This window comes from Bicyclus anynana, chromosome 8, assembly GCF_947172395.1.
Source record: "Bicyclus anynana chromosome 8, ilBicAnyn1.1, whole genome shotgun sequence".
NCBI lineage: Eukaryota > Metazoa > Arthropoda > Insecta > Lepidoptera > Nymphalidae > Bicyclus > Bicyclus anynana.
The window spans coordinates 9250133-9277072 of record NC_069090.1 but is presented as its reverse complement, the minus strand read 5'-3'; the positions used below and the strand labels follow the sequence as shown (position 1 = coordinate 9277072).

Sequence of the window (26940 nt, the reverse complement as noted above, 5' to 3'; positions counted from 1 at the left end):
GTTTCTGAAAAGCAAACGGTATAATATACAATACAAATCATGTACGCAGTGACCAACATACGATCAATTATAGACGTGGGTGCTACAAAAACGTGAGAATAATTGACCGTTTGGGGCTAGCATTAGCGTCAATGTGCCAGCCAATGAGAGAATGTTATACTCACAGTTAGAGTTACATACAATTATAGGTAAAAGTATAAAGCCTTCTCGTGATGTAGATCGCCTTTGTCGAGTAGAGACGGAAACTTCTAGGCCGTATTTTCGTACAACCGCTTGTGTGGAGCTTTTTTTGTGCTAAAATAACGAGACGGGTGATTCAGTGGTGGCTTAGAGTTTCATCTGATCGAGTGTACGTACCTATCGCAAATGTAACGTAATATTATCTAGCTTTATCTTTTTAAAATTCAATAACCAAAATCCAGTGCTATAAGATTGAAATTATAGAGAAAATAAAATACCTAGTCGTAAAAATCATTCCAAGTTTGTTAGTAAAATTGACTCAAATTACTTAATGGTTTTATATTAGTTACTGCAATCATGGATTTTAATGGTAAGTAAATAAATGTTAACTAAGGTAAAACTTTTATACTGAAAATAATATAACTAGGTCGTTTCGACTTTTTAACCGACTTCAAAAAAGGTTCTCAATTTGTCTGTAAAATACAGAGGAATTGAGAACCACCGGCCAATACGACGTCGGTAGGGAACCCAGGTATACATACCAATAGCCCACTTATGAGTATATGAAGATGATAATGTAATGTATGAATAACGATCTGGTTTAATATGAACTTAATATGCTTCTTGAAGAAAAAACATTTTTTAACACTTTTCTTGCTGAAAAAGTTTGCCGGTGTACCGAAGTGGCGATAAGTAACATTTGGAGCTGATTTTTTTGTATTACCTATCTACTTTTTTTATTAACAACAAGCTAATCGAACAAACAAACAAAATATCATGAGTCTTCAAAAAATGTCGTAAACTCGACCAAGACTTGTCCCGCTGCGGAGAAATTAAAGTTTGAATTAAAAGTATTCGAAAACATTGTAGCAAACTTTTTTTGATCAAGAATGGTTTCATTATTAACCTTATTATTGTGAACATAACTGTGTTATTACTGTGGACATAACATGAAAGAGTTTTATAAAAAAATCAACACCTATTTAATCCCACAGGGGTGATTTTTTTTCAATTCTTGTTTTGTAAACCAATCGTTTAAAGACCATTTTTCAAAACATAACTTGAAAATGCCAGATTTTTAATTTCAGAATAATTCTAACCCCTTTCAACCCTTTAGGGGTTGACTTTTTAACCCACATTAATTTTTCACATTCTATCGATAGTCAATGTATCTATTATCGCGAACATAATTTAATTTAATATATTAATAATTTAACATAATTTAATAATTTGATAAATGACAGATTTCGAAAAAAATGTTCTATCCGTATTTATCCTTATATTGGAAGTTCTTTTTATGTTAAACCGGCCAATTATGTTTATGTTTATGTAAATTATGGAAAATGGCTGATTTTTATTTTTTGACAAATTTCCCCTTTCTACCCTTTAGAGTTTAGTGGTAGACTAAACCCCTCTCATCCTGAGAGGAGACTCTTGCTCAACAGTGAGCTGAATGTGGGTTGTTAATGATAATGATGATACATTGTATAATCGATACAAATAAAAAAAAAAACAATAGAGAGGCGTGATAGTCCAGAGGATAGAGACGTAATAGCCCAGAGGATATGACCTCTGCCTTCGATTCGATGGGCGTAGGTTCGAACCCGGTCCGGGGCATGCACATCCAACTTTTCAGTTGTGTGCATTTAAAAAAATTTAATACGAGTATCACGTATCTCAAACGGTGAAGGAAAACATCGTGAGGAAACCTGCATATCTGAGAACTTTCTTAATTCTCTAGGTGTGTAAAGTCTCCCAATCCGCTTTGGGCCAGCGTGGTTGAGTAAGGCCTAACCCCTCTCATCCTGGAGAAGACTCGTGCTCTACAGTGAGCCGAATGTGGGTTGTTAATGATGATGATGATACACATGATGATGATACAAATAAAAAAAACCCAATAAAATATTTTTAATGTAGGTACAGAGTTTTATTACGAGTATAAGTATAGATACTCGTTTTTTGTCTCATAGGCTAATCAATAGGGTATTTACTCTCGACCTGCTCAGAAACAGCTCCGATTTTGATGTTTTTTTTTTGTTGTTCAGATTTTTTCATGATATTATTTGAAATCAGAAAGCTTTTGGAGTGGGGACGGAATGATTTATATTATTTAAACAATATTTATGCTATTTATATAATAAATAATTTAAAAAAAAACTAATAAGCAGAAGAAAATATTATAATATTTTCTATCTATTGATTTCTTTGAAGCCGGTGCCAATGGTACAATTAATAGGTAGTCAATCGTACCCTCTTTTTCCACCTTTAGGATTGGAATTGTCTTTCCAATCCTAAAGGTGGAATCTATAGGATATATATAGGATATAGGATAAATGAAAAAGTCATACAGTACTATAATTTACAATTGATAACAATTACAATTTCTTATAGTTTTACTTCCTGTGTGAAGGTGGAAGCTGGTCCAATGGCCTCCAAGCACCTTTATCGTTAAGGAACTCATCAATAGTGTAGTAACCTCGACTAAGTAAATGTTTTTTAACACATTGCTTAAAGTTGTGCATTGGCAAGTCCATCACAGTCCATCACCTATTTCGTAATATACCCTTTACAACCTATGAAAAATTATCAAATCACATCGTAATAAAGTCATCTTCTGTTTTTCTACCCTTAGGGTTGAAATTATTTTTTCAAAATTTATATGGGACCATTGTCGGAATATACCCTTTCTATTTAAAACAAAGTTATTAAAATCGGACTACTTAATAAAAAGTTATGCTTGGTTTTACATTAAAATGAATGGGTAAACAACCAATCATACCTTGTTTTCTTACTCTTAGAGTTGAGTTGATTTGTTTTAAATGTATATAGGACAATGTACAAAATGTATCCGTTATAATAAAAAAAGAATTATCAAAATCGGACAACTCAATAAAAAGTTATGCTTGGTTTTACATTACGAAAACAGGGGACGATTGATTGTTTCCCCACTAATTTTAGTGTAAAACCAAGTATAACTTTTCATTGTGTGGTCCCATTTTGATAATTTTTTTTTTATTATAAAGGGTATATTCCGTAGATAAATGTTTCATGTAAATATGAAAAAACAATTCGAAACCTAAAGCTAGGAAAACGGTAGATGACTGATTGTCGGCCCATAAATTGGACCATTGGCACTGCCTTCAAAGTGATCAATAGATAGAAAATATTATAATATTTTCTTTCTCTTATTAGTTTTCTGCATACGTTTGTAAAAAAAAACATCATCAAAATCGGAGCTGTTTCTGAGCACTTCCCGAAAACGCTTACTTTATATGTATTATTTGACTCCATTATCATTATGTTTAAATTATGAAAAAATATGATTGGCTGGAAAGAAAAATATGTATAAATTTATGTTTGCTGACGCTATAGATTTACAATAAAATTTTCACAATAAATAAATATATAAATATAGACAAGAATGCAATCAAGCAATCAAGCAGTATAAATCAATAAATTTAGATAAGAATGCAATCAACCTATTGTTAGAAAAAAATAAAAATCCTTATATAAAAGGGTAGGGTAACTTGTTCAACAGTTAGCCACTTTTCCACAATTAGCCATGTCTATATTCGCGAAACGCGACTTTGCCGATTCGTGCAATGAGAAATTTTAATGACGCATCGATATGCCCGCTGCCCGGTCGACAGTTAGCTCACGTACACGGTAGTTCTGTGGTAGGCAAATAATTGGAAATCAGTGATTAAAGTTCTACGAGCCTCCAGTAGAGGCCACTGACGCAGCTCCTGTTGCAGTCCCAGAGTCGTCAGAGGGTGTCAGTGACGGGTGTCGCTGGCGCCATTCATATCCCACGGGGTGCCTGGGTCGAGGACGACCAACTGTTAGGAGAATTCTGAGATGTCATCATCAAACCAGCAAGCCTATATAAGTCATTGCGCACTTCATTCTGGACGATTTTTCGTATAGGTGTTAACAAGTGAGGTCAAAACTCTGTCCATTTGGGTTTAAGAATTTGTTATAATTTGTTGTAATACTCAGCTAAAAATATGCTTGGTACGATGTTTAGAAAAAAGGGCGGTTAACTGTTGAACTAGTCACCCAATACGTATAAAATGAATTCCATATCTATCAATGGAAATATCCATTCTTAAGCAAACAGGTATTCTTAAAATATCCGTTATTTATTTATATAATATCATTTATTTATTTTAGATTTGTAGATTTACTTAATTTATTTTAATGTATGCCTATTTAATTGTACCTTTTGTGTTTTAATTAAACTGTTCTCAGTTATTTATATAAATATCAATATTAATTCTCCTTGGTTACAATTTATGGAATGGAAAATTCCTTGGTGAGTCACTCTCATCAAATATCTAGAAGACTGATTTTTCGGTCTTTGGTTCTATAAATCTATGCTTTTGGTTCATCAACAAACAACTTATTTTTAACCGTCTTCAAAAAATGGAGGAGGTTCTCAAGCCGTCAGGCCTATTCCAAGCGGAAATATATAGCAAATAAAAAAATTAATAGAATATGAAAAGTAGAAAAGTTAAATTAAATTACGTGCTAAACAGACGGCGGAATCGAATCGGTGCGTTAGGAAACCAGCGAATGTCCAACGATAAAATGCAATGGCCAACGAGCGTCGGAAATGCTTAGTTGGTTAATGAGAATAAGGGTTGCTACGAATACATCACGCCACCCCAAATTATGTTAATAAAAATTATGTAATTACAATACAAACATACACTGCAAAATTCATAACCTCTCTTGTTGAGGTAGGTAACGCCGAGCTATTGTATCGGTAAAATGCTGACGTTGTAATCAGTTCGCCGTCAAGTGGCCACCAGAAAGTTGATAGGTACTTGTTTACATTGCGAATTAAACGTATAGGTAGTATAGTATGAAGGCTGTTTTGACCTGAGTGTATCAGCCCGGGCGCCCCGAGATCGTGAGTTAAAAAGCCCACGTCTGGGTGACATCAGATATCGGGGATTGTTTCAATTACTGATAATGCGTTTCTTGCTGGTCCGTGTTATTTTTTATATTGTAGTACTAACGGATGCCCGCAACTTCGTTCGCTTGGAATTCAGTTTCTCACAAATTCCACGGGAACGGGATTTTCTGGGATCAATTCAATCAATATTTTTACTATTTCTATTCCGAATTTCAGCCAAATCGCTTCAGTAGTCGCAGCGTTAAGCAGGAATAAACATACCTACATACATACACACAAACTTTTGAGTTTATAATATTAGTGTGTTTATAATAGTACACATACCAATTTTTACAAAATGTAACTTGTAAACTGAAGGACTTTCCATACGAACTTTCAACCCCTGTTCGACCCCCTTCTGATTAAATTTTCTCAAATCGTGCCAAGTTTCATTTGAATATGTTCAATAGTTTCAGCGTGATTCCCGGTTAAAATAAAACACGTACATACAGACAGATAAAAAATAAAAAAAATAAATTTTGGCTTCAGTATCGATTATACATATATTGTATTTAGCTTAGCCTTCAGCTATTTTATTTCAAAATATCTTCAATGTACAGAATTTGACCTGTTACACTTTTATTACAACTCGTATAGATGGTAATAATAATAATTAGTCGAAAAATTAAAATTAAAGTTACTAGGGTGATAATGGCCTGCTTTTCTGGTGACAACGCAAGCGTTAGATGTTGCTGAGTATTCTTACGGTGGAATTCATAAGTACCTCGTCATGCATGGGGATCATTTAGGGTTGCCAACCGTACATATATATAGTACGTAGTGTAGTAGTATATATAGTATTGTACTATATTTAAATCTGCGAACTATATACTGTCGAAGATAAGTATATATACGCAAAAATACTATATTTTTTACACTATTACTTCTGTCGTGTCAATCTTATAGTTAATTTACATTAATTTTTAAATTAAATGTGAAAAGTCATGTGACACTCTTATTTTAGGCAAAAAATTTTAAAAGTGCAAAAAATGCTGATAAATTAGGTTTTTATAAAAACAAATAGGTCTACTTTTTGCTTATTCTATAAAATACTATATTTTCTTTCGTGTACTATATTTTTCTAAAAAGTGTTGGCAACCCTAGGATCATTAGACCTTAACAAACATACCCAAGTACATAACAAGTTAAATAAATGTTTGTAACAATGATAAACCTAGCTACTTAATACTTACATAGGTACCTTGTATGTGATTGTGTATTTAGTCGATCGTGACCGCGGTGTATTACGTGTTTTTCTAGATCTTACGAATCAACCTAAGAAGTATTTTGACCGTTCCTACGTTTACATTCGAAACTACGTAGGGTTGCCAGGTCGCCGAAGCTAATAGCCGGACAGTCCAGCCAGTTTTTTGGCCTGACATTTGGGTAAAAAGGCCGGACACCCTTTATTATTGTTAATTTTGTGTAAACAAATGGACGACAATGGTTGGATGTTATAATGGAGTGGACTAGGCTAGGATATTCAGCTAAAAGACGCGGCTAAAAAATATTATTATAAAGACAAAAAACCTGACTGCTTAAGTGTAATGAACTGAAAAGAGAGAAACAAGTATCATTATATCTAAATAAAGTTCTGACTAAATTCTTTATGTTGCCGCACGCGGTGACAAATGCGCCTACGTACCTACCCTACGCCTACCCTACCCCTACCCTACCCCTACCCTTTCCCTAGTGTAAACAATTCTGTGAGATGGAAGTCGGTTGAATTTTTTTTATAATATATTCTGTAGCCTGTATCCTACCTAGTATTTTTTGTAATTTGGCTTGTATGTGTTAAAGAGGATAAAAGTTCGTAAGAAAATGCTTTATTTTTAAACCTAACGAAGAAGTTGCAGGCGTCTGTTAGTATTAGATAAAGGTAACTGCTTAGCTATTTATAACACGCCTACGCAGTATAGTTAATGCAGTCTAGTAAGTTTAACAAACATTTTGCTCGAAGGCTGGAGGTTACAATCGAAAAGCTAAATATAATCTTAACAAAACATTAACGTATAGACTACGACTATATATATATAGCGACAACTATTTGAATTGCAAATCTATTGTTATTTTTTATTACGAAAGTAAACCTGTTATTTGATTAATTCCTTATTTAAACAATGCCTTATTCTATCTAATTATAACAATTAAGTAAACATTGTAATATAATACATCCTACTATCCTACTATAATATTATAAATGCATAAGTTTGTGTGGATGTATGTTTGTTTGGATGTTTATTACTCTTTTTAACGCCGCTACTACTAAACCGATTTGGCCGAAATTTGGAATGGAAATAGATTTTACTCTGGACTAACACATAGGCTACTTTTTATTCCGAAAAACTCCACGGATTCCCGAGATTGGCGAAAACCTGGTGATTTTGATGGTATGAATGTTTGTTACTCTTTTACGCCCCGGCTACTAAACCGAATCACCTGAAATTTGAAGCAGAGATAGAATATAGTCTGGATTAACACATAGGCTAATTTTCATCCCGGCAAAATCCATGGTTCCTGCGGGATTTGTGAAAAACTGAATTACACGTGGACGATGTCGCGGGCGTCCACTAGTGAATGTTTGTAACACCTGTAATCGAGGAACTTGTACTTTATTCTTTACCAGTTAGCCGTTGACTACAATCTCACCTGATGGTAAGTGATTCTATAATCTAAGATGGAAGCGGGCTAACTTCTTAGCCATTAGACGAAAATCCACATCCCTTTCGGTTTCTACACGACATCGTACCGGAACGCTGAATCGCTTGAAAGTACGTCTTTGTCGGTAGGCTGGTAACTAGCCACGAGCGAAGCTTCCCAGAACCAATTAAGAAAACCTCAATTGGCCCAGCCGGGGATCGAACCTGGGACCTCCGTCTTGTAAATCCACCGCGCATACCACTGCACCACGGTGGCCGTCGAACAATACACAGAACAGATACAATGTTTTTCCGGTATTGCTGGCCTGCAAAATTTACAGAATTTAATTTCTAATTATTAGACGTACAAGTTTGTACGGAACCCTCGATGCGTTAGTCCGACTCGCACTTGGCCCGTTTTTTTCACCGAGTAATAGAAATTATTAACGTCTTTGTTATTAAATGTAATTAAAAGGAAAATATTTATTTAGGGTACCTCCCCTACATGAAAAGTGAGGATGATTTTTTTACTCGTTTATTTCATAGTATGAGGTATGGTTGTATAGGTCTTTAAAAGGTATGAGGGGTCTTCTATCAATTTTTCTCGATTTAAGGATCCGTTTGTAATTATTATGCTTTTGGGAGCTAATTTTTGATAGAGATATGTTTTCTGTGATAGAGTCAAGTGTCCCCACCTTCTACCGGCTAAACGGTTGTTTATGGATAGGTAAGTGAACAAATTCATGAGAGTAAGATATGTAATTAAATTACAAGGAAAACTCTAACAGCTACAGACACGCACTTTGCCGGTTTATTTCCAATGACAAACATTAATGATTTAATTGCATGTGAAAAATTATGAAAATGAATTAACATGATTTATTCATGTTTCAAATAATTACTATCAGTGTATTTTTCATTATTTTTTTATAATAACTTTATTGCACAAAAAGTAAAAATAAAAAGAACACAATAATTTTACAGGCAAAAGGCGAACTTATCATGAATAGTGATAAGGTCGCCTTCGCTCTACCACGCAATACAAACATGAAATATGTGAGCCGGGAAATTGCAATATATCTAGATATACTAATATCATAAATGCGAAAGTAAATCTCTGCCTGTCTGTTTTTACAGCTAAACTATACATAATATTAGTAAAGGGGACCTTGCAAAAAAACAAAGGGTACTTTTTGACTATAAAAGAAAAAATTATAGAGGTCAGCTAGTTTACTAGGTAAAAAAAAAGAAAATTATTCATTACGGACGAGGAAGCCTTAAGAGTGTGCAATATGCCATTTGGTGGTTACAAATGGTTCTGGATCTCAGATTCTGGAAAAGTTAGGAGCCTGATATTTGGGTAAATGATATTTCAAAGTGTTAGCTTCGTTATGACTATACAACATACACAATTTGTAAAACTTTTCTCGATAGTTTATTTTTTTGAAAAATACATGTTTTGCTCACATTTTGCTTTCAATCTGTCTTAAATTTTTGTTTTGTATAGAAAATTAGGTATATATCTTAAACATGGCCATTTTGTTTAATTTACTTGCAATTAGGTAAAAATGGTTTTGGCGCTCACGTCATAAAATTTCACTCACGTGAAAGTCGTAATTCGGCGTCTCGTTTGCGCTTCGAATTTTATCCATATCGTAGCGACGCGCTGCGCGCTCTTAAATTAGCAGGAGACAAAGTGTAGTATAATTTACAAGCAACCGGTTATTTGACTAAAAAAGAGTTTGAATAGAATTATGCGCAAAAATCAGCAGCAATATATTATGGACATTGTCGATGACCTCCATGTTTTTGCGGCGTGTTTTGGTACTTAAGGTCAGGAAGCGGCTGAGCTGACATATGGACGTAAGTACGAGTACTTATCTTCAAAATTTATACAGAGTAAATTTTAATACCTACCTAAAATATATAAATGTCTGTTTGTTTGTTATTTTATATAGGTTTAGTGGTAGACTATTAAATTTTTTTAAAAATATATTTGTCATATCTTTTGAATATGACGAATATTCCCCTTCCTTTCCAATTAGTCGGAAAAGACTGTGTTAGGAGTGAGTACGACAATAGTACAGCGGGCGGGGATCGAACCACCACCTCTCGGTGATGAGTCCGGCCTCTTTACCACTGAGCTGATTGACTGATTTTTTTCTTTAATATACTTAACCCCAACGTAAGTGTCATAGCTTGTGTTACAGGTAGTAAGATAGCGTATTTTATCATATATATATTTATATATTACATATAAATACTTATATAATGTATAAATACACCCAGACACTGGAAAAAACCCGTGTCATTACACAAATATTTTCCAGTTAAGGGAATCGAACCCACGGCCGTGGATGTAGAAAGCAGGGTCACATTGATTAGGTATATCTCCAACGCAAGTGGTGCGTGTAGCCAAGTCCCTCCAATAGTTGAGAGTTTTACCTATATTTTGTTTTCAATCTTGAAATTATGATTATGACCGAGACACTACAGAGAACATAAGCTCGCTGGAACTTGGTGTATGAAGAAACTCGATGTAAACTTTCAACTACCTCTACCCTACCCTATCCTACCCTACCCTACCCTACCCTACCCCTATCCTACCCCTACCCTACCCTTACCCTACCCCTACCCTACGTTGAATTTTTTCCTGAATTTTCTTTGCTATAAACCTCACGGAGCCCGAGACCTTTTCAACGAATGCAAAACCGTGGAAATCGGTTCGTGCGTTCTGGAGTGCGCCAGGAACGAAAACCCGACTTTTATTTTATTTTATTTTTTTTTCATTTTTTTTTTATAAAAAGTATCCTATGTCCTTCTCCTGGCTCTAAACTACCTCCCTGCCAATTTTCAGCTAAATCGGTTCAGCCGTTCTTGAGTTATAAGTGGAGTAAGTAACACGAGTTTCTTTTATATATATAGATTTTAGCCGATAGAAATCATGTTGAAAAATGCTAACGTAGTAGTAATTAGTAACCAAATCTCAAACTTTCCTAGTGACATAGGTATATACCTGAGATGCACTAGTCAATAAAGTGAGTCATTATATTACCTTGTTTGTTCCAGCGGCAAAGTTCGTCGACAATTTGTTGAGCTCAGAAGCCTACGAACAACCTTCGGACCCGGGAAAGGTTGAAGACTTAGATTTCAAGCTGCCCGAATGGTTTGACGAAAAGAAATTCAATCAGTGAGTATTTCAGATTTTTGCAAAGTTGCTCTTACCTACTTAATCTACTTGCTAGAGGTGCTAGAGCTGGTTATGAACAATTAGATCTTCACCACAGAATATGGTTATGAACAATTAGATCTATACAACGAGGTAAAGCTTGTGATGTTGTTGGGAGTAATCTCTGGGTCTACTGATTCTTTTACCACTTTAGCAACGTTTTTTGTATCATATGGCAATATATATTTAATCCCCGTATCCTCACGGGCACAGGAACGGAAACCACGCGGTTCCCTTTGAAATCGGTTCAGTAGTTCCAGAGCCTATACAAAACATTCAAACAATCAAATCTTTCCTCTTTATAATATTAGTATAGATTAGCTGAAAATTTGTCAATCTATGTACTTAGGTCAATGCAGGAAATTATGAAGGTAATTCGTCTGGTTGTGGCATTAGGAGTTATCAGTTTAAGTTAGTCAAAGTTTAATTAAATTTAAAACACTTTAAATTCGTATGTTTAAATTTCTTTTATTTTTTTTTTTTGCAATTGGTTTATGTGCATCATATATGTGTCATTTAAAACTGTGCTAAAGTTTTATCTGAACTTACTAATATTATAAAGAGGAAAGCCGTGATAGCCCAATGGATATGACCTCTGCCTCCGATTCTGGAGGGCGTTGGTTCGAATCCGGTCCGGGGCATGCACTTCCAACTTCTCAGTTGTGTGCATTTTAAGGAATTTATTCGAGTTATCCCAATTTAATATAGCATGTAAATTAAGTACAATATTGGTTATAGAAATTAAAACGTTGTATCTCTTCTTTTTTTCAGAAGTATCTTCAAATGTTTTAGTACAGGAATGTGCTATACAAGGAATATCCAATACACCACGTATGTTCAATATTCGCGACTACGATCGTATGGAAGACGTCCCGGCATACAAACAGTTACCTTTCGTAGGCAAATATAAGTTGGCAATCAACGCTGTAGTGATCGCATTACACGACACGTATATAGGAAGGGTGATCATTAACTATTACTTCAAATGGTCATTATTTGTCGCGAACTACTTACCGTATCTTGCCTTCTATAATTTCGGCTTAAAGAATGTTTATGTGAATATGTTTAAAGAAAGCCCCACAGATAATACACCACCTAAGCCAAATTCAGAGTATTATAAGCCACAGCCACCACAGCCGTGGTATAAAGTCATGCTATCTTTTTGGTGAAATATGTTCTAAGTAAAACTGGGAAAACGTGTGGGACAAGTCACTCGATAGGCAATTTAATATGTATAACTGAACAAGGACAGGTACATACTTACTCGCATAACTCAGTATACAGAAATTTTGATGTTTTCTGTATTCTTAGACTTATCTAAACAAATTGACAACCTGATTGTTAAAATAGATAAGGACAGAGAGATAATACTCTCTCTTTTTCGCGTGTAACGGTCAGGTTGTTACATCTTTATCACTAACTTAAATAATTAACATAAACGTAAGTCCTTCTTTACTGTGATACTTTTTGAAAATTAAGTTTTATTTAGAAGATAATGTTTGTACAAACAACGGGGAGGAATCTTTTTTATTACTAATAGTAACTAGCGGAAAGTTAAAAAAATCATAACCGGTAAGTTTTAAAGGGTAAAGTTTTTAGTATATAACAATTAAATAAAAAAAATATAATCCATTCAATGCTCAGACCAATTACCTTCTATAGGACCTGCCTCGCTGGAGGTTACCCCTCTGTTAAAAATATATGATCATGATCAATTGTGTTCATACAAACTGCATCTATAGAATAGATGTTTCACTGTGTTAAAATTACACGTGTGTGTATTAAGGTTTAAAATTTATAGTTGTGTGTATATATTTATTGGTGTTAAATATTTTCGATATTTGAGTTTACCTCTATATCCCCCCTTAAAAAACGACAGACAATTTTGTTGATGATTTTTTTTAATTTTTAAATTTTTGTGAAAATTTTAATGGTCAAATTTATGGTGAGCAATTGTTCTGAGATTCAATGTAATTGGGTTCCGTCAAATTGTACTCAAATATAAAGCAATGTCAATCGTTCGTAATAATAACTTATGGTTGTTATGGTAAAAGGGGAGTTTTATTTATATTTAATACACCTACCTAGTCATGATAAGAATACATTTTTTTTTATTATTATTTACAAGTTAGCCCTTGACTACAATCTCACCTGATGGTAAGTGATGATGCAGTCTAAGATGGAAGCGGGCTAACTTGTGAGGAGGAGGATGAAAATCCACACTCCTTTTCGGTTTCTACACGACATCGTACCGGAACGCTAAATCGGCTTGGCGGTACGTATTTGTCGGTAGGGTGGTAACTAGCTACGGTCGAAGCCTCCCACCAGCCAGACCTGGACCAATCAAGAAAATCTCAATCGGCGCAGCCGGGGATCGAACCTAGGACCTCCGTTTTGTAAATCTACCGCGCATACCACTGCGTCACGAAGGCCGTCAAAAAAAATATTAATCAATCTAATATTATAAAAGCGAATGGGAGTTCGTTTGATTGATTTTTACGCTTTTAGTCTAAACCACTGAGATTTAAAAATTCTTTCACTATTGGAAAGTTTAGCAGCGAGCATTTTACCTACGGCTGTTATCAAAAAGTGCTCGACTTGGCGGGGCACTGCTGTGCCTCCTGGTACAACGAATACAGAAACATCTCGTGGTTGTGAAAACTTATCTATCTTCTTTCCATATTTTTAATAATGACTTTACGTTTTCAACGATATATATAAAACAAGCGAATAGATAATAAAGTGTACATCGATTTTCACGCGGACGAAGTCGCGGGCATCTGCTAATAAGAGAATAAACAATGCTATATTCAGTTACTAATTATAGTTATAATTATAGGTAAACCTACTCGTTATCTAGAGCGTCTATGTAGGGTAAAGTCGGAAACGTTTTTTTATATTTTTTAATGATCGCTCTATTGCATTGCTTTTTTTGTGGTAATATACATATTATAAATTAATATGGCTGATTACCTCTTATTCAGTAACGGCTTAGATCTGGTCTCTATCTCTCTACTCTCTGGTCGTGATTCGACATTGCATAATGTATTTATCTATTTAAACTTTTCAAAAATCAATCTAGTGCTTTAAGACAAACTATAGATAAAATTGATTTAAATTAGGACTTTCTTAACATTACTGCTATCATGGATTTCAATGGTAAGTAAAATATATAGTATTATAGTATTCATTATTTTTATTAATATAATATTCCTCAATGTTTTAAATTTCAATCATTCTTTCTACTTTTTTAGCAGCCCCTGTAGTCAAGTGGCACGTCGATTCTCTTTCTACGATCGCAAACGCTTCGAAAAGTAGAAAAATGTGTGAGAATGACATTTGCTATGGACTAATCAAGTGATCAAGATCTGTCATTCCCTTACATTTTTCTAGTTTTCGAAGCGTTTGCGACGAGAATCGACGTGCCACTTGGTTTACAGGGGCAGGTAAGTATTCAAAATAATTTCGCTAGACCGAGATTCAGTTTCCTAAACAATCGAACTGGAAAAAGTTACATTTTCATTAATTTTGATACCATTTTGTGTATTAAAAAGATGCCAAATCGTTTTCATATAAAACTTTCCACGTAAGAGTCAGGTTTTATGAAAATTTTCTTAAAATTCTGATCACTTTTTAGAAATGCGAAGTTTTCTATAGTTTTATTGGAGAGATGCCACGCGACGATGAGTTTGCAAGAGCCATCTCTTTCCGTGCAATATTCTAGAGGCACTGTGAAAGACGTGTCGACGTTGTGGGGATAGTATGTATATTCTGACACTACCCGTATTCCGCAGTCTTGAATGTTGTTGGTTAAACTCCGTATAATTCCTGAGAAACGAAAAAAAAAATTAGCTGTTGCCACCTACTTAAGATTGCTGCATCATCATCATCATCATTAACAACCCACATTCGGCTCACTATTGAACACGACTCTCCCCTCAGAATGAGAGGGGTTAGGTAGGCCTTTGTCCACTACGCTGGCCAAATTCGAATTGGCAGAATTCACACACGTAGAGAATTAAGAAAATTCTCAGGTATGCAGGTTTGTTTACGATGTTTTTCCTTCACCGTTTGAGAGAAGTGATATATTTACTTTCTTAAAATGCACATAACTGAAAAGTTGGAGATGCATGTCCCGGACTGGATTCGAACCTACGCCCTCCAAATCGAAGGCAGAGGCATATCCAGTGGGCTATCACGTCTTTCAGCTGCTTCGATCGCTGCATGCTAATAATAAGCTATGTTAGGAACGTCTCTGCGTAATCGAATCAGAAACGAGGAGAACCAATGTTACCGACATAGCTCAACGAGTCGCAAAGCTCAAGTGGCAATGGGCATGGCGTGGCCTAGGGTGCTAGAATGGAAGGCTTTCCATTCCAGGACCACTGGAAAGGGCACCACTGGAAAGCGCAGTGTTACTCGTAGCTTAATAAATATCTTCAGTATATACCTAGTAGGTAGACCGAAGATATTAAGCGAGTTGGTGTTGGGAGCTGGATGCAGGCTAAACACCGTGTTGTTAGAAAGTCCAACCACACCGTGTTTAGTCGTATTTTATACTTACATTTTCTTGGAAATTTTATAGCGTGTATAAAGTGAACATTGCGTATTTCGTGCGATTTTTGAAACAGGAGGCAGTGGACCTCCATTTGCAGTAATGATGATGATACGCAACAGTGTTATGCTAGCCACAAACGGTCAATTATTCTCACGTTTCTGTAGCACCCGCGACTATAAATGATTGTGTGTTGGTCACTGCGTACATGACTTGTATAGTATGCCGCGTGGGTACTGCCGTTTGCTTTTCAGAAACGTGAGAATAATTGACCGCGAAGAGACGTGGTGTTATGTAAAACGTTATTTCGAAAACAAAATCCCGATCCGAGATTAAACCGTTACGTATGCAGTGAGCTTTTAGTTAGCGTTTAATTTAGGTATTTGTTGTCTTTGTAAAATTCGAAGACAACTCATTCCAAATTTAATTTTCTTTGTAGTTAAATCATACTGACCATGATGCAATTTTTTTTTCATCTCACTGGCTCGGAAAAGTTACTTTTATCCGGCTATAAATCAGCAAGCAAAGGACATTTTAAACGCCTAAGCACGTTAAGTAACTTTTAAAATATGTATCATTTGCCTGATGCAATCATCGACTGCAGATATTATTATTATAGTAATTAAATTTTTTCAATGAATCATGCATTTAAAATGTTAATAAAAAATTAATTACTACTACTTAGTCTGCGCAAAGTCTAACTGCCGAGTGATTTTGCATTTCAATTGTAATACCTACCTAAGTATTTCGTTTTTATTTGCAACTGCGGCTCCGTCTTCTAGAAATACTCGTGTGTTTTTTTTTATTATGTATGTACTTGCACTTGACAACAATCATGACTGGTGGAAAGCAATTATGAGGTCTAGGTTAGAAGTGCCTATTCACTCTTGCCTTGAAGGCGTGCACAAGGTTTTTAACTAGGGTAGGCTACTAACTACGTGCAAATTGTAAAAAATGGAAAATTCCTCCTCCAATACCGGTTCGTAGTGGATCCTCAGGGTATGCATTGCGTATATGCATCTATGAAGTGCACGCAACTGCTTGAAAGTGTTAGGAAACACAGAAGCCGGAAGTACATTTAACATCTTCGCCGTTCTTATTAGGAACGTCAATACGAGTCGACTAGACATCAACAACAACAAATTTTCAGGACATATTAGACATCCTTATAGTGAAATTTGCGCGACACAAAGTAATTTTTAGGTCTTTGGTTTAGCGGTGAAAAGGTAACAGATAGATTGACAAACTAAGCTGACCTATGAATACTGCAAAAAGTTGGTTGTTCCAGGGATTAAGGCGAACAGACAGCCAGACAAACGCAGACATAAAGAGAATTTTCTGTCTGTTGTTATGGTATATTTTCTTTTCTACCTTCGTATATCCATTGTTGAAAATATAGTATTTTTGCGTACCTACTACCTATATATTTCTTCAACAGTTTACAGTACGCAGACCCGAAATATAGTACAATACTATATACTCGTATTACAATAGTACGGTTGGCAACCCTAGGTGTGATCCGCTTTAAAATCGTCGATGTAATATTCGCCTATAGTAAGTTTTATTCGAATTTGAACTTTATTTCTATGGGATGTCAAAAATAAAATGTCATTATCAACGCGGTTGCCACGGAAATAAGCGATGTCACATCGCTGTAACTTTACAGAATGCAGGTGCTTGTCAATGCTGGACATCGTTGTTACTTACCATTTATGCAAGATTCATCTGCCTGTTTTTTCGTCACAGACATAAATTTTTCCAGCGTATTATTGAATGTTGTCCTCAGGCAAAGATAGTCGTCTTCATAATACGTAGACCGCCGGCTGTCTGGCACAGTCTCGTATTTGACGACGGAATTGAAAACGCATGGATCCCGCTTTGATGTAACCTGTAAAGAACGAAAGACCTTTTAATTTTTATAAATTACTAGCAGATGCCCTGCGGTTTCACCTGAGTTCCTGTTCCCTTTTGACAACGGGAATAAAATATAGCTTTTATAAGTAACAAATTACTATAATTACACCACCATTAATTTAAATTAAATTATTTACCTTTCAAAAGTGCTTGTAAAGAAAGCCTAATTGAAATAAATGAAATTTGTTTTTTTTTTCAAATAATGTGGCTTTCTATTAGTAAAAGAATTTTCTAAATTGGTTCAGCAGATTCAGAGATCACCTACCAACTACAACCTCAAAAACTTTAGCTCATTATAATATTAGTGATAGATATTATCATCTACGAGAAAATCAGTGCCTCGCAAATGTACTGTGAGACGAGAATGTTTTATTTGACGAGGCATAGCGATTATGCTTTTTAACCCATGATCTCGGGGGCGGCGGAACTGATACACTCAGTTCAAAACACCCTTTCACAATAGTCCGAGTCTCAGTGGAGAGGCCCGAGGCCTTTAGAAAGTCGTTCCGCCCACTTTTTCTGCCTTCGGGCCCCATCAGGCGATGCTTTTGCGCTCGTCCAAAACCCCCGGTGACGCCGCTGAGGTCCCATCAAGTAGCTTACGACAGTTACACGATCAGAAAGAAAAAAAAATGTCTTTCTCGTGCTCGATTTGGTCTTGACTTTGATCTTTGGTCTAAGACTATCCACTATGATAATAAAAATCCTATTACCAATGTTATTAAGATTTACATGACTATGATAATACTATGATATCTACATTGAAGACTAACCTTCTTAGAAGGTTACCTACTTACTAAGAAGGTTAGTCTAAGTTAGTAAGTGTTTAAGGTAGATCTCATAATATTATCATAGTCACGGTTTCTGATTAACTCAATTAGTCATTCTCATATTTTACATTAGGTAGGTGTTTGTCTGTGATTTCAAAATAACTGTGTTTTATAAAGTACTAACTGAATACAAGAACAAAAAATACACGTGAAATGACCCAACGTGAATAACGCTTAGAAGGCTGTTACTATATCAGAAAATAACTCTGAGAAAATAACTCTAACTTTCTGAGCAGTACAGGTGAGTACGCGAGTGAAGAGTAAGGCTTGGGACCCTTATGTTTCGACTCCTGCGCTGAAAAAATGTACAGCGTTTTCGGGTAAAGTATCATAGTGGCATAGGGTTCAGAGTTATTTTCTGATATAGTAACAGCCTTGTAAGCGTTATTCACGTTGGGTCATTTCACAGGTAATTTTTGTTCAAGGATAGTAGGTATACATACATGATACTAAAACATTCTTCACTCAGGCCTCTAAGAGCTCGAGAGCCCATCTCTTCTGCTACCATCAGGCGATGCTTTAGCGCTGAGATGCCTAAAACCCCCAGTGACGCTGTGGCGCCGCGCGAGTATTAGAAAACCTTTACCACGGTGATACTAAAGCTATCATTTTCCCATGTATTAAATAAAATGCATCTGCTGCAATTACAAACAGAACAAGAAACTTAAAACAAAGAACTATTAAATGGCATATTAAGCATGAGTTAACTACCTCTTGTCCGATACACGTCGGCGAAGAAAACAATTCGGTGTAAATGTAGCTTTGACTAGCTGGGTACTGAACTATGCCATTGCACAGAGTCCAAAATCCATCTCGTATAATGTAGTTTCGAGGACGTTGTCCTAAAGTGGACACGGTTAATGTTGTAACTCCTGACCTATAAAAAAATGAGATAAGTGTTCGTGTTCACACGTATACGTAAAAAGAATGTAATAAATAATTATTATCCCAAGATAAGTTACGATTATTTTAGCTACATTATTAATTAAGATACTATTATTACAGAAAACATATGTATTAGGATGTTATTAAGTACCTTCCATTTACTATAGCTTCCTTGAGTATACGTTCCTGACTTTCTATTTCCTTGATTTGTTTTTTCAAAGTAATTGTTAGTGCTTCAGCGGTTTTTAAAGTTTCTTCTAGTTTTATTTTTAGGCTTCTGGGAAATTCAGAACTTCCATCTTCATGATTGAAGATTTTGTAATTAGTATTTTTATTCCGTGACTGTAAGTTTACTGGAATAATTTCAGAATTGTCGTCTTCTGGGAGGATTTTCTTTGTGCTGTTCTTGATATTATGAGTTAATATATCTTTGCTGCAAGTAACATGGAAGATTTTTTTTTACAGCATTGAAACATATTTATATCTATTAAATGTTTATATAATTCAATGAAATATGTATATGCATTACCTTGAGTTCGTGCGCTGTAGCATGGTGCGGGTAACAGTTCGTTTTACTCTGGAAAGTTTGCCGTGATTCACGTTAAATAATAGTACGTATTATGAACGTCATACAGGGAATTGTCATCCGCAACATTCTACAGCGCACGAATTGTAAATGGAACATGAAAGTTGTTTTGTTTATGTAAAGTTTGTAAACAAAAAACACATCAAGAAAATATGGATTCGAAAACGATCAAATTCGAAATCGAAGCTTATGGTATTATTAATAGTCACTGGCTTTTGCTAGTTTAATATTAAGTACTTACTATTGGTATTCCAAAGGTGCCAGCCATTCGGATTCCTAAAATATATTATGAATATATATAAAATTATAACATAAAATTAATGTCAATTTTTTATGTATTAAGTTAAAATTAATTACCCAGTCACTAAGACTTCCTTTAATAATTAGTACCAATACAAATATAAAATGCATTTTTAAAAACTCCACGAAGGTTCGTAATCCAAATCGTCACTTAACGAATACAATGTTGAATATTTAGGAAAATGTTTATAAGTCACCGATAAGTAGCCATTTAATAGTTCTTTGTTTTAAGTCTTTTGTTCGGTTTGTAATTGCAGCAGGTGCATTTTATTGAATCCATGGGAAATTGATAGTTAGTGGTTAATAGTTAGTGTCATATCAGAAAGGCAGAATCAAGAACGGAAGAAAATGTTGATTTTGACGTGACAACGTCTTATAATTCGATGAAGCCGGCTGCACACTCGAAAAAAGATGACGTCATGCGTCGTTGCCTCGCTCTAGGGTTGCCAACTTTTTAACAGTATTTTAGAAAATCGAACATTTTCGTTTGAAAAATGCAACCATTCTATCAGTATTTTCTTATGAGTGTCACGATCTACTATCGTCATTAAGCCGACTTTACAAACAACCGATTTTTTTGACTTTGTAAGGACTGCTCATCGTACTACACTAATCAATAAAGTGAGATTAATTTTGTTTGATCCAGCGGAGAAGTTCGTCGACAATTTGTTGAGCTCAGAAGCATACGATGAACCTTCGGACCCGGACAAAATTGAAGACATGGAGTTCAAGCTGCCCGACTGGTTTGACGAAAAGAAATACAATCAGTGAGTATTTCTATACATGATTATACATGGTGTCCCGTAATTAATGGATAAAACGCAAACGGCAAATAAATTATCTAAAACTAATTTGAATAGTTTTCCAAAAATCCCGAGGGTGACCAAATTATTTTTTTCTTATCTTAAATCAGTTTTTTCAAATCTGTACTGTGTGTGTGGATTTTTTGGTATAGTGCCGCTGTCATCCCTTTGAAGAAAGTCAAGTTTTATTATTTTCTGTTACAGAGGCCGTCGTTTCTACAGTGACTACGCCTACATGATGACCGCTTCAATGATATCGGGCCTGATAGTAGTGCTGTCAATCCCATCTATAATAACCGTCCTAATGGACTCGCGTCGCTCCAATTCCACCTACACAGCCTACAAACGATATTTCTCCACGTACAAACATGTGACCTCTTGGCTTGAACACGAACTAAAACCTGGTTCACTGTAAGCTTTTATCTATATCTACATAATTTATTCAATGACATTCGACTATTCGACTTCTAGACTCAAATATAATTTTTTTTAAGATCATTAAATTTTGAAAATTTTACTATTAGATATAATAAATTACATTAAACAGGAGTTTTTGTCTGTCTATGTTTGAATTAGACATTTAGAATTTACTGTTCTCTTGTTAAGTAGTAGTATCAATTAGTATCTAAGTTTGAAATCAAAATTATTTATATATACCTATGCATTAGATTTTTTTGGAATTAGTTTTAGGAGTAAGTCTGTAATGTACTGATCTTAAATAGTTAAGAGTACCTATTTATGACGAGTATGTCCCGCTTTTTACTGAAAAAGTTAACAGAGTCAGTGTTAAGATCAACGTTATAGTATTATTAAGATATTATCTAGTGATCCTACGGGCTGCGCCAATTATTATCTTCATCTCTTTATCCTTAATTGGTGCCATCTAGTTTTCAGGCGGAAACTAATGTCATTATTTTAAAATACTGTTTTATGTTTAGATCTTGGCGATCACTGTACACCGTTAGGTGTCGACATGTTCATGTAGCACGAGCCGTGAGGATGAAAGGCATAGGCAAGGTGTCCCAGCGTGACATGGCCTTCACTATTTATGGTTTCATAGGATTCGTTTTCCTCAAGCCAGACAAATTCACTGTTAAACAACTGCAAGAAGGCGACTGGGATGCCTACAACCACTTTTGGAAAGTCTTTGGACACATGATTGGAATGCACGACAGGTACGTACGTAATATTTGTTTATTTAATTTCAGGAAGTTGTGCCAAAGTTGTGAAAAAGCAAAATTGAAAATTTTGTAATAGGATAAAATCATTTAAAACCCTGACGATCCTGACCCGAGAGAATATCTGTCGGGGCTACCAACACTGTTAATTTAAGTGTATTAAGTTTGTTTTGATTGAAGGGTAATAATGGCGGTTAAATGACGTTTTCAATGCAGTTATCGATTTGACATTTGCTGTCAATTGTCACGTCATAGTTGCTCTATGGGCGCCATCTTGATATAAATCAAAAACTTGGGTTTTTATTTTATTTATTTCTTTTTTTTTAGTTACGTTTATTCACTTTAATAAATTTTAATAAAATCCTTGTATTTTTTAAATTTTAATGATACGAGGTACAAGAGTGGACCTGAAATGGACCATCTCCTTTCTTATATGCAGTTGCCCCTCCTGTTTTCCCATTGCCCAGACTGTACACTTTTGTTACAGATACAACCCTTGCCAAAACACCGCCGAAGAGACGCGCCAGGTGTTTCAAATTCTACAAGATAGAGTTTTCACGCCTTGTTTAACGAACGTGCCAGAATATTTCGAACACATGAGTCATGTTATGCTAACTGGTATCAAATCAATACTGTCTGCCTCAGAAGTGTCTTCTGTGCTCTATGCGACGAAATATTTGGCAGATGTGCCGGGGTACATCTATACGGAACAAGAGAGAATTGATTTTCAACGCAAGCTAAAAAAGCATCAAGTAAATGGAAGCGATGGTAATTGCAGTTTTTTGGCAGACTTTTCGTCGGTCTGAAAAAAGATCAATTCTATCAACCATTATATACGTAGTAGTATACGTACTATATGATAGCGGAAATGTATGAATAATCTGTCAACAATTGCTAGTAACAATTACTATTTTCTAGGATTTCCTAGAATATGTATAAAATAAATATTTTTATACATTTCCTACGTATACAATTTCTAGGTTTCATATATTTTCGATGACATTGTATACATAATACATATGAGTGAAATTTCTGCAATTTTATTAAAAAAATGTTATTAGGTTTTAAGAATTGCTAATTTTCAGTTGATATTCTTCACATAAATACCTAATATTATTTACGTATGAATCGAAAGATGATGAATTAATTACTGATAGTGTAGCTTAAATCATCTCAATTTTTAGTCTGTGAATTAAGTACATTATTGGTTTTGGTTATCTAAATAAAACGTAGTATCTCTTCCTTTTCAGAAGTACCTTCAAATGTGTTAGTACAAAAATGTGGAATAGATGGAATATGCCAAACACCACCACGTATGTTCAATATTCGCGACTACGATCGTATGGAAGACGTTCCGGCGTACAAACAGCTACCTTTCATAGGGAAATATAAGTTAGCATTGAGCACTGTAATGGTGGCTTTACACGACACGTATATAGGAAGGTTGATCATTAACTATTATATGAAATGGTCATTATTTATCGCGAGCTACATACCGTATCATGCTTTATATACTTTCGGCTTAAAGAATGTTTATGTAAATATATTTAAAGAAAGTCCCAAAGACAATACGTCACCTAAGCCAAATTCGGAATATTATAAGCCACAGCCACCACAACCGTGGTATAAAGTCATGCTAACTTTTTGGTCAAATCTGTATTAAGCAAAACCGGCAAAGTACGTTGAGTCACTCGATATATTAATTTACATAGTACGTTTAACGAGCTAGATAAAGAATGTAAACAAATTAACAACATGATTGCTGACGGATAAGGACTTAAATAATACTTGCTCACTTTCGCAAGTAGCATAATAACGGTCAGGTTGTTTACGTATTTTATCTCGTCTCGTTTTATTTACCGACAAAAAGAGGAGGAATCTCTAAATTTATCGAATATTTTTTATGTATGTTCACCAATTTATTACTAAATTTTGTATGAGACACAATTTTTTACAAGCAGTTTGTTAACACTAAAAATGAAAAAAAAAAGACAAAGTTTAAAATAAATTCATGTTTTACCTGCTTATCATTTTGAAGATGGTAATAAGCCGGTATTGTATTAAATCAAGCCGTTTCATAATCATATATATTTTTCAGACTGTGTTTTTCTTGAACTTTTAGAATTTGCTTAAATTGTCACGACACTGACTTCGCACAGCCTTCAAACTGATCAGCAGGTAGAACATAAATTAAAATGTTATTTTTCGCTTTTTTTAGGTTTTGAAGTCGGTTGAATTTTTTTTTAATTATTTTATTAGGTAAGATAAGGTAGGTGTCTCTGGTTTAGTACTCTGTTTTTATTTACATAATATACAAACTGTTAAGCTGACGGGGACAGGGAAACACTAATGAAAATAATTGAAACAATTTGTACTTTATTTATGTTGACGCTAAGTGTAGATTTCCAATAATACACTGTAATGTTTGGTGTAGATCTGTAAGTACATACTAAATACTAAGTACACAGAGTGGAGTGCAATTAGATTTAGTTTTCGGAACCCAGTTATAATGAATAGAATTTAATGATTTTAAGAAGCACATTTGGTAGTTTACCTACCATTAAAAGTACCGTAATATTTATTGTTTTTATAATTTTTCATTTCTGGTTCGAGTCGATTCAAATGTTCTATGAAATCTAAGTTTGGTAAAGGTCTCTGCTTTAAAATATGCTGCATAATAGGGATATTGACAGTTTTTTGAATTGTATATAATGTTGTAAAAGTAACAGGGTATCTGCGATAATTATTTTCGGAGCTACAGGGATTTAAAGGGTCAGATCCGCTGCCGCGGATCCCTGAAAAACGCCCCATACAAAATGGTACGCACTTATGACGTCGTAGGCAATTAATGATCGTTAGATTTGTATGGGCGTTTAAACAAAATTACTAATATCTTTGTTATTTCTGCGTTTATGTTTATAGTTCACATATTAAAAAGTGTCACATTTAATGTAAGGAAGATAAAACTGTATGCATTTTCATCTAATTACGATAAAATATTTTTAATAGATTTTGAACTTTTATAATCTTATTTATTTTGCAAATATCCCGTAATTTTTGCTTTTTATGTATAAATTAGTTAACGTGTAAAATCAATATATTCAAACCTAGTCATCATCCCCATTCGTACAAACACAAATTACATAATAATACCTACTACCTATAAGTAGTTAAGTCGATCAAAAATTATGAGATGATACAATATACATACGTTCAAAAAGTAATCGGGATAGCTTCTTATGACTTCAAAAGGTCAAATTTGAAATCTGATTTTAGACATTCTGAGGAGGATTATGGTTGTTAACAAAAAGACGACCTACAGTTTTGACGGCCTCCGTAGCGCAGTCCTATGCGCAGTGGATATATAAGAAGGAGGTCCTAGGTTGAGGTTTTCTTAATTGGTCTAGGTCTGGCTGGTGGGAGGCTTCGGCCGTGGCTAGTTACCACCTTACCGGCAAAGACGTACCGACAAGCGATTTAGCGATCCGGTACTCATGTAGAAACCGAAAGGGGTGTGGATTTTCATCCTACTCCTAACAAGTTCCATCCGCTTCCATCTTAGATTGCATCATCACTTACCATCAGGTGAGATTGTAGTCAAGGGCTAACTTGTAAAGAATACACTAGTTTGTAAGAATCAAACTCGTTTGGTTAAACTCGCTAATCTCAGTTAGTCGTATATATTCTTAATAACCGTTTTTTCGGTGATCTTTTTGTGCTAAAATCTCGCAACGAGTGAATTATCGTTTTAGTAGTCTTGAATGTGGATATTTTGGTCGTGGTACATCCAACGTCGACATTGCAATTAATGTATCTACTCGTATTACGTACTATAAGATATACGAGTATTAAATATAAAGAGAGGAATATCTCCTAGCAGTTTTTTTTTTTTTTTTTATTGAGAAAGAATACAATAGGGAACTTAAGCTAACTTATCCTAATAACTAAACAAATCATGCCGCGCTGGACAGCCAGGCTGATCCTTTGCGCAAAAAATGAGCCAGCCCTTCTCTCACCAGTTGAGGCAACTAGCCGCGGTGAAATGGTACGGAAAAATAATAATAAGCATAATTACAAAACTTTAAATACTTATTGGTGGTTAGTTTACTGCAGTTATGAAGTTTAAGAGCCGTGATAGCCCAGTGGATATAACCTCTGCCTCCGATTCCGGAGGGTGTGGGTTCGAATCCGGTCCGGGGCATGCACGTCCAACTTTTCAGTTGTGTGCATTTTAAGAAATTAAATATCACGTGTCTCAATCGGTGAAGGAAAACATCGTGAGGAAACCTGCATACCAGAGAATTTTCTTAATTCTCTGCGTGTGTGAAGTCTGCCAATCCGCATTGGGCCAGCGTGGTGGACTATTGGCCTTACCCCTCTCATTCTGAGAGGTGACTCGAGCTCAGTAGTAGTAGAATATGGGTTGATGACGACGATGAAGTTTAACGGTAACTGGCTAGGATAGGCTAGGCTAATAGTCCACCCTCCACCATGCAGACCTAATGTGAATTAGCGGACTTCACGTTGGGAATTAGAAAATTCTCAATTATGCAGGTTTCCTCACGATGTTTTTCCTTCACCGTTTGAGTCACGTGATATAACAAGTATGTACCTATACTTAATTATATAATATGTTTGATAATAAACAAATTTTGTTTTGCCAAAAGTGGATTTTTTTATTTATCTAAATACCATTCTTCCTACTTATGATAACAAAATAATCGTATGAATAGGTAGTACAGTTCGCGTCAATTAATGAATGCTGTTAGAATGTGTGCTTTCCGAATATCCGCGCATGTTTTTCCTTCACCGTTGCCTATTTTTAACCGACTTTCAAAAAAAGACTTAAAGACTTTAAACCTCATAACTTCGTCATTTCTT

At 35.0% G+C, this 26940-nt stretch overlaps 1 protein-coding gene across 1 annotated transcript; it reads left to right on the top strand.

Annotated features, from left to right (window-relative positions):
- Positions 1 to 104: 104 nt before the first annotated feature.
- Positions 105 to 26719, top strand: LOC112049931 (uncharacterized). The gene is made up of 6 exons (XM_052883103.1): positions 105 to 550; positions 20725 to 20845; positions 21086 to 21292; positions 21820 to 22056; positions 22547 to 22827; positions 23310 to 26719. The coding sequence occupies exons 1-6, from the start codon at positions 538 to 540 to the stop codon at positions 23720 to 23722; spliced, it is 1272 nt and encodes a 423-aa protein (XP_052739063.1). The 5' UTR covers positions 105 to 537; the 3' UTR covers positions 23723 to 26719.
- Positions 26720 to 26940: the final 221 nt, after the last annotated feature.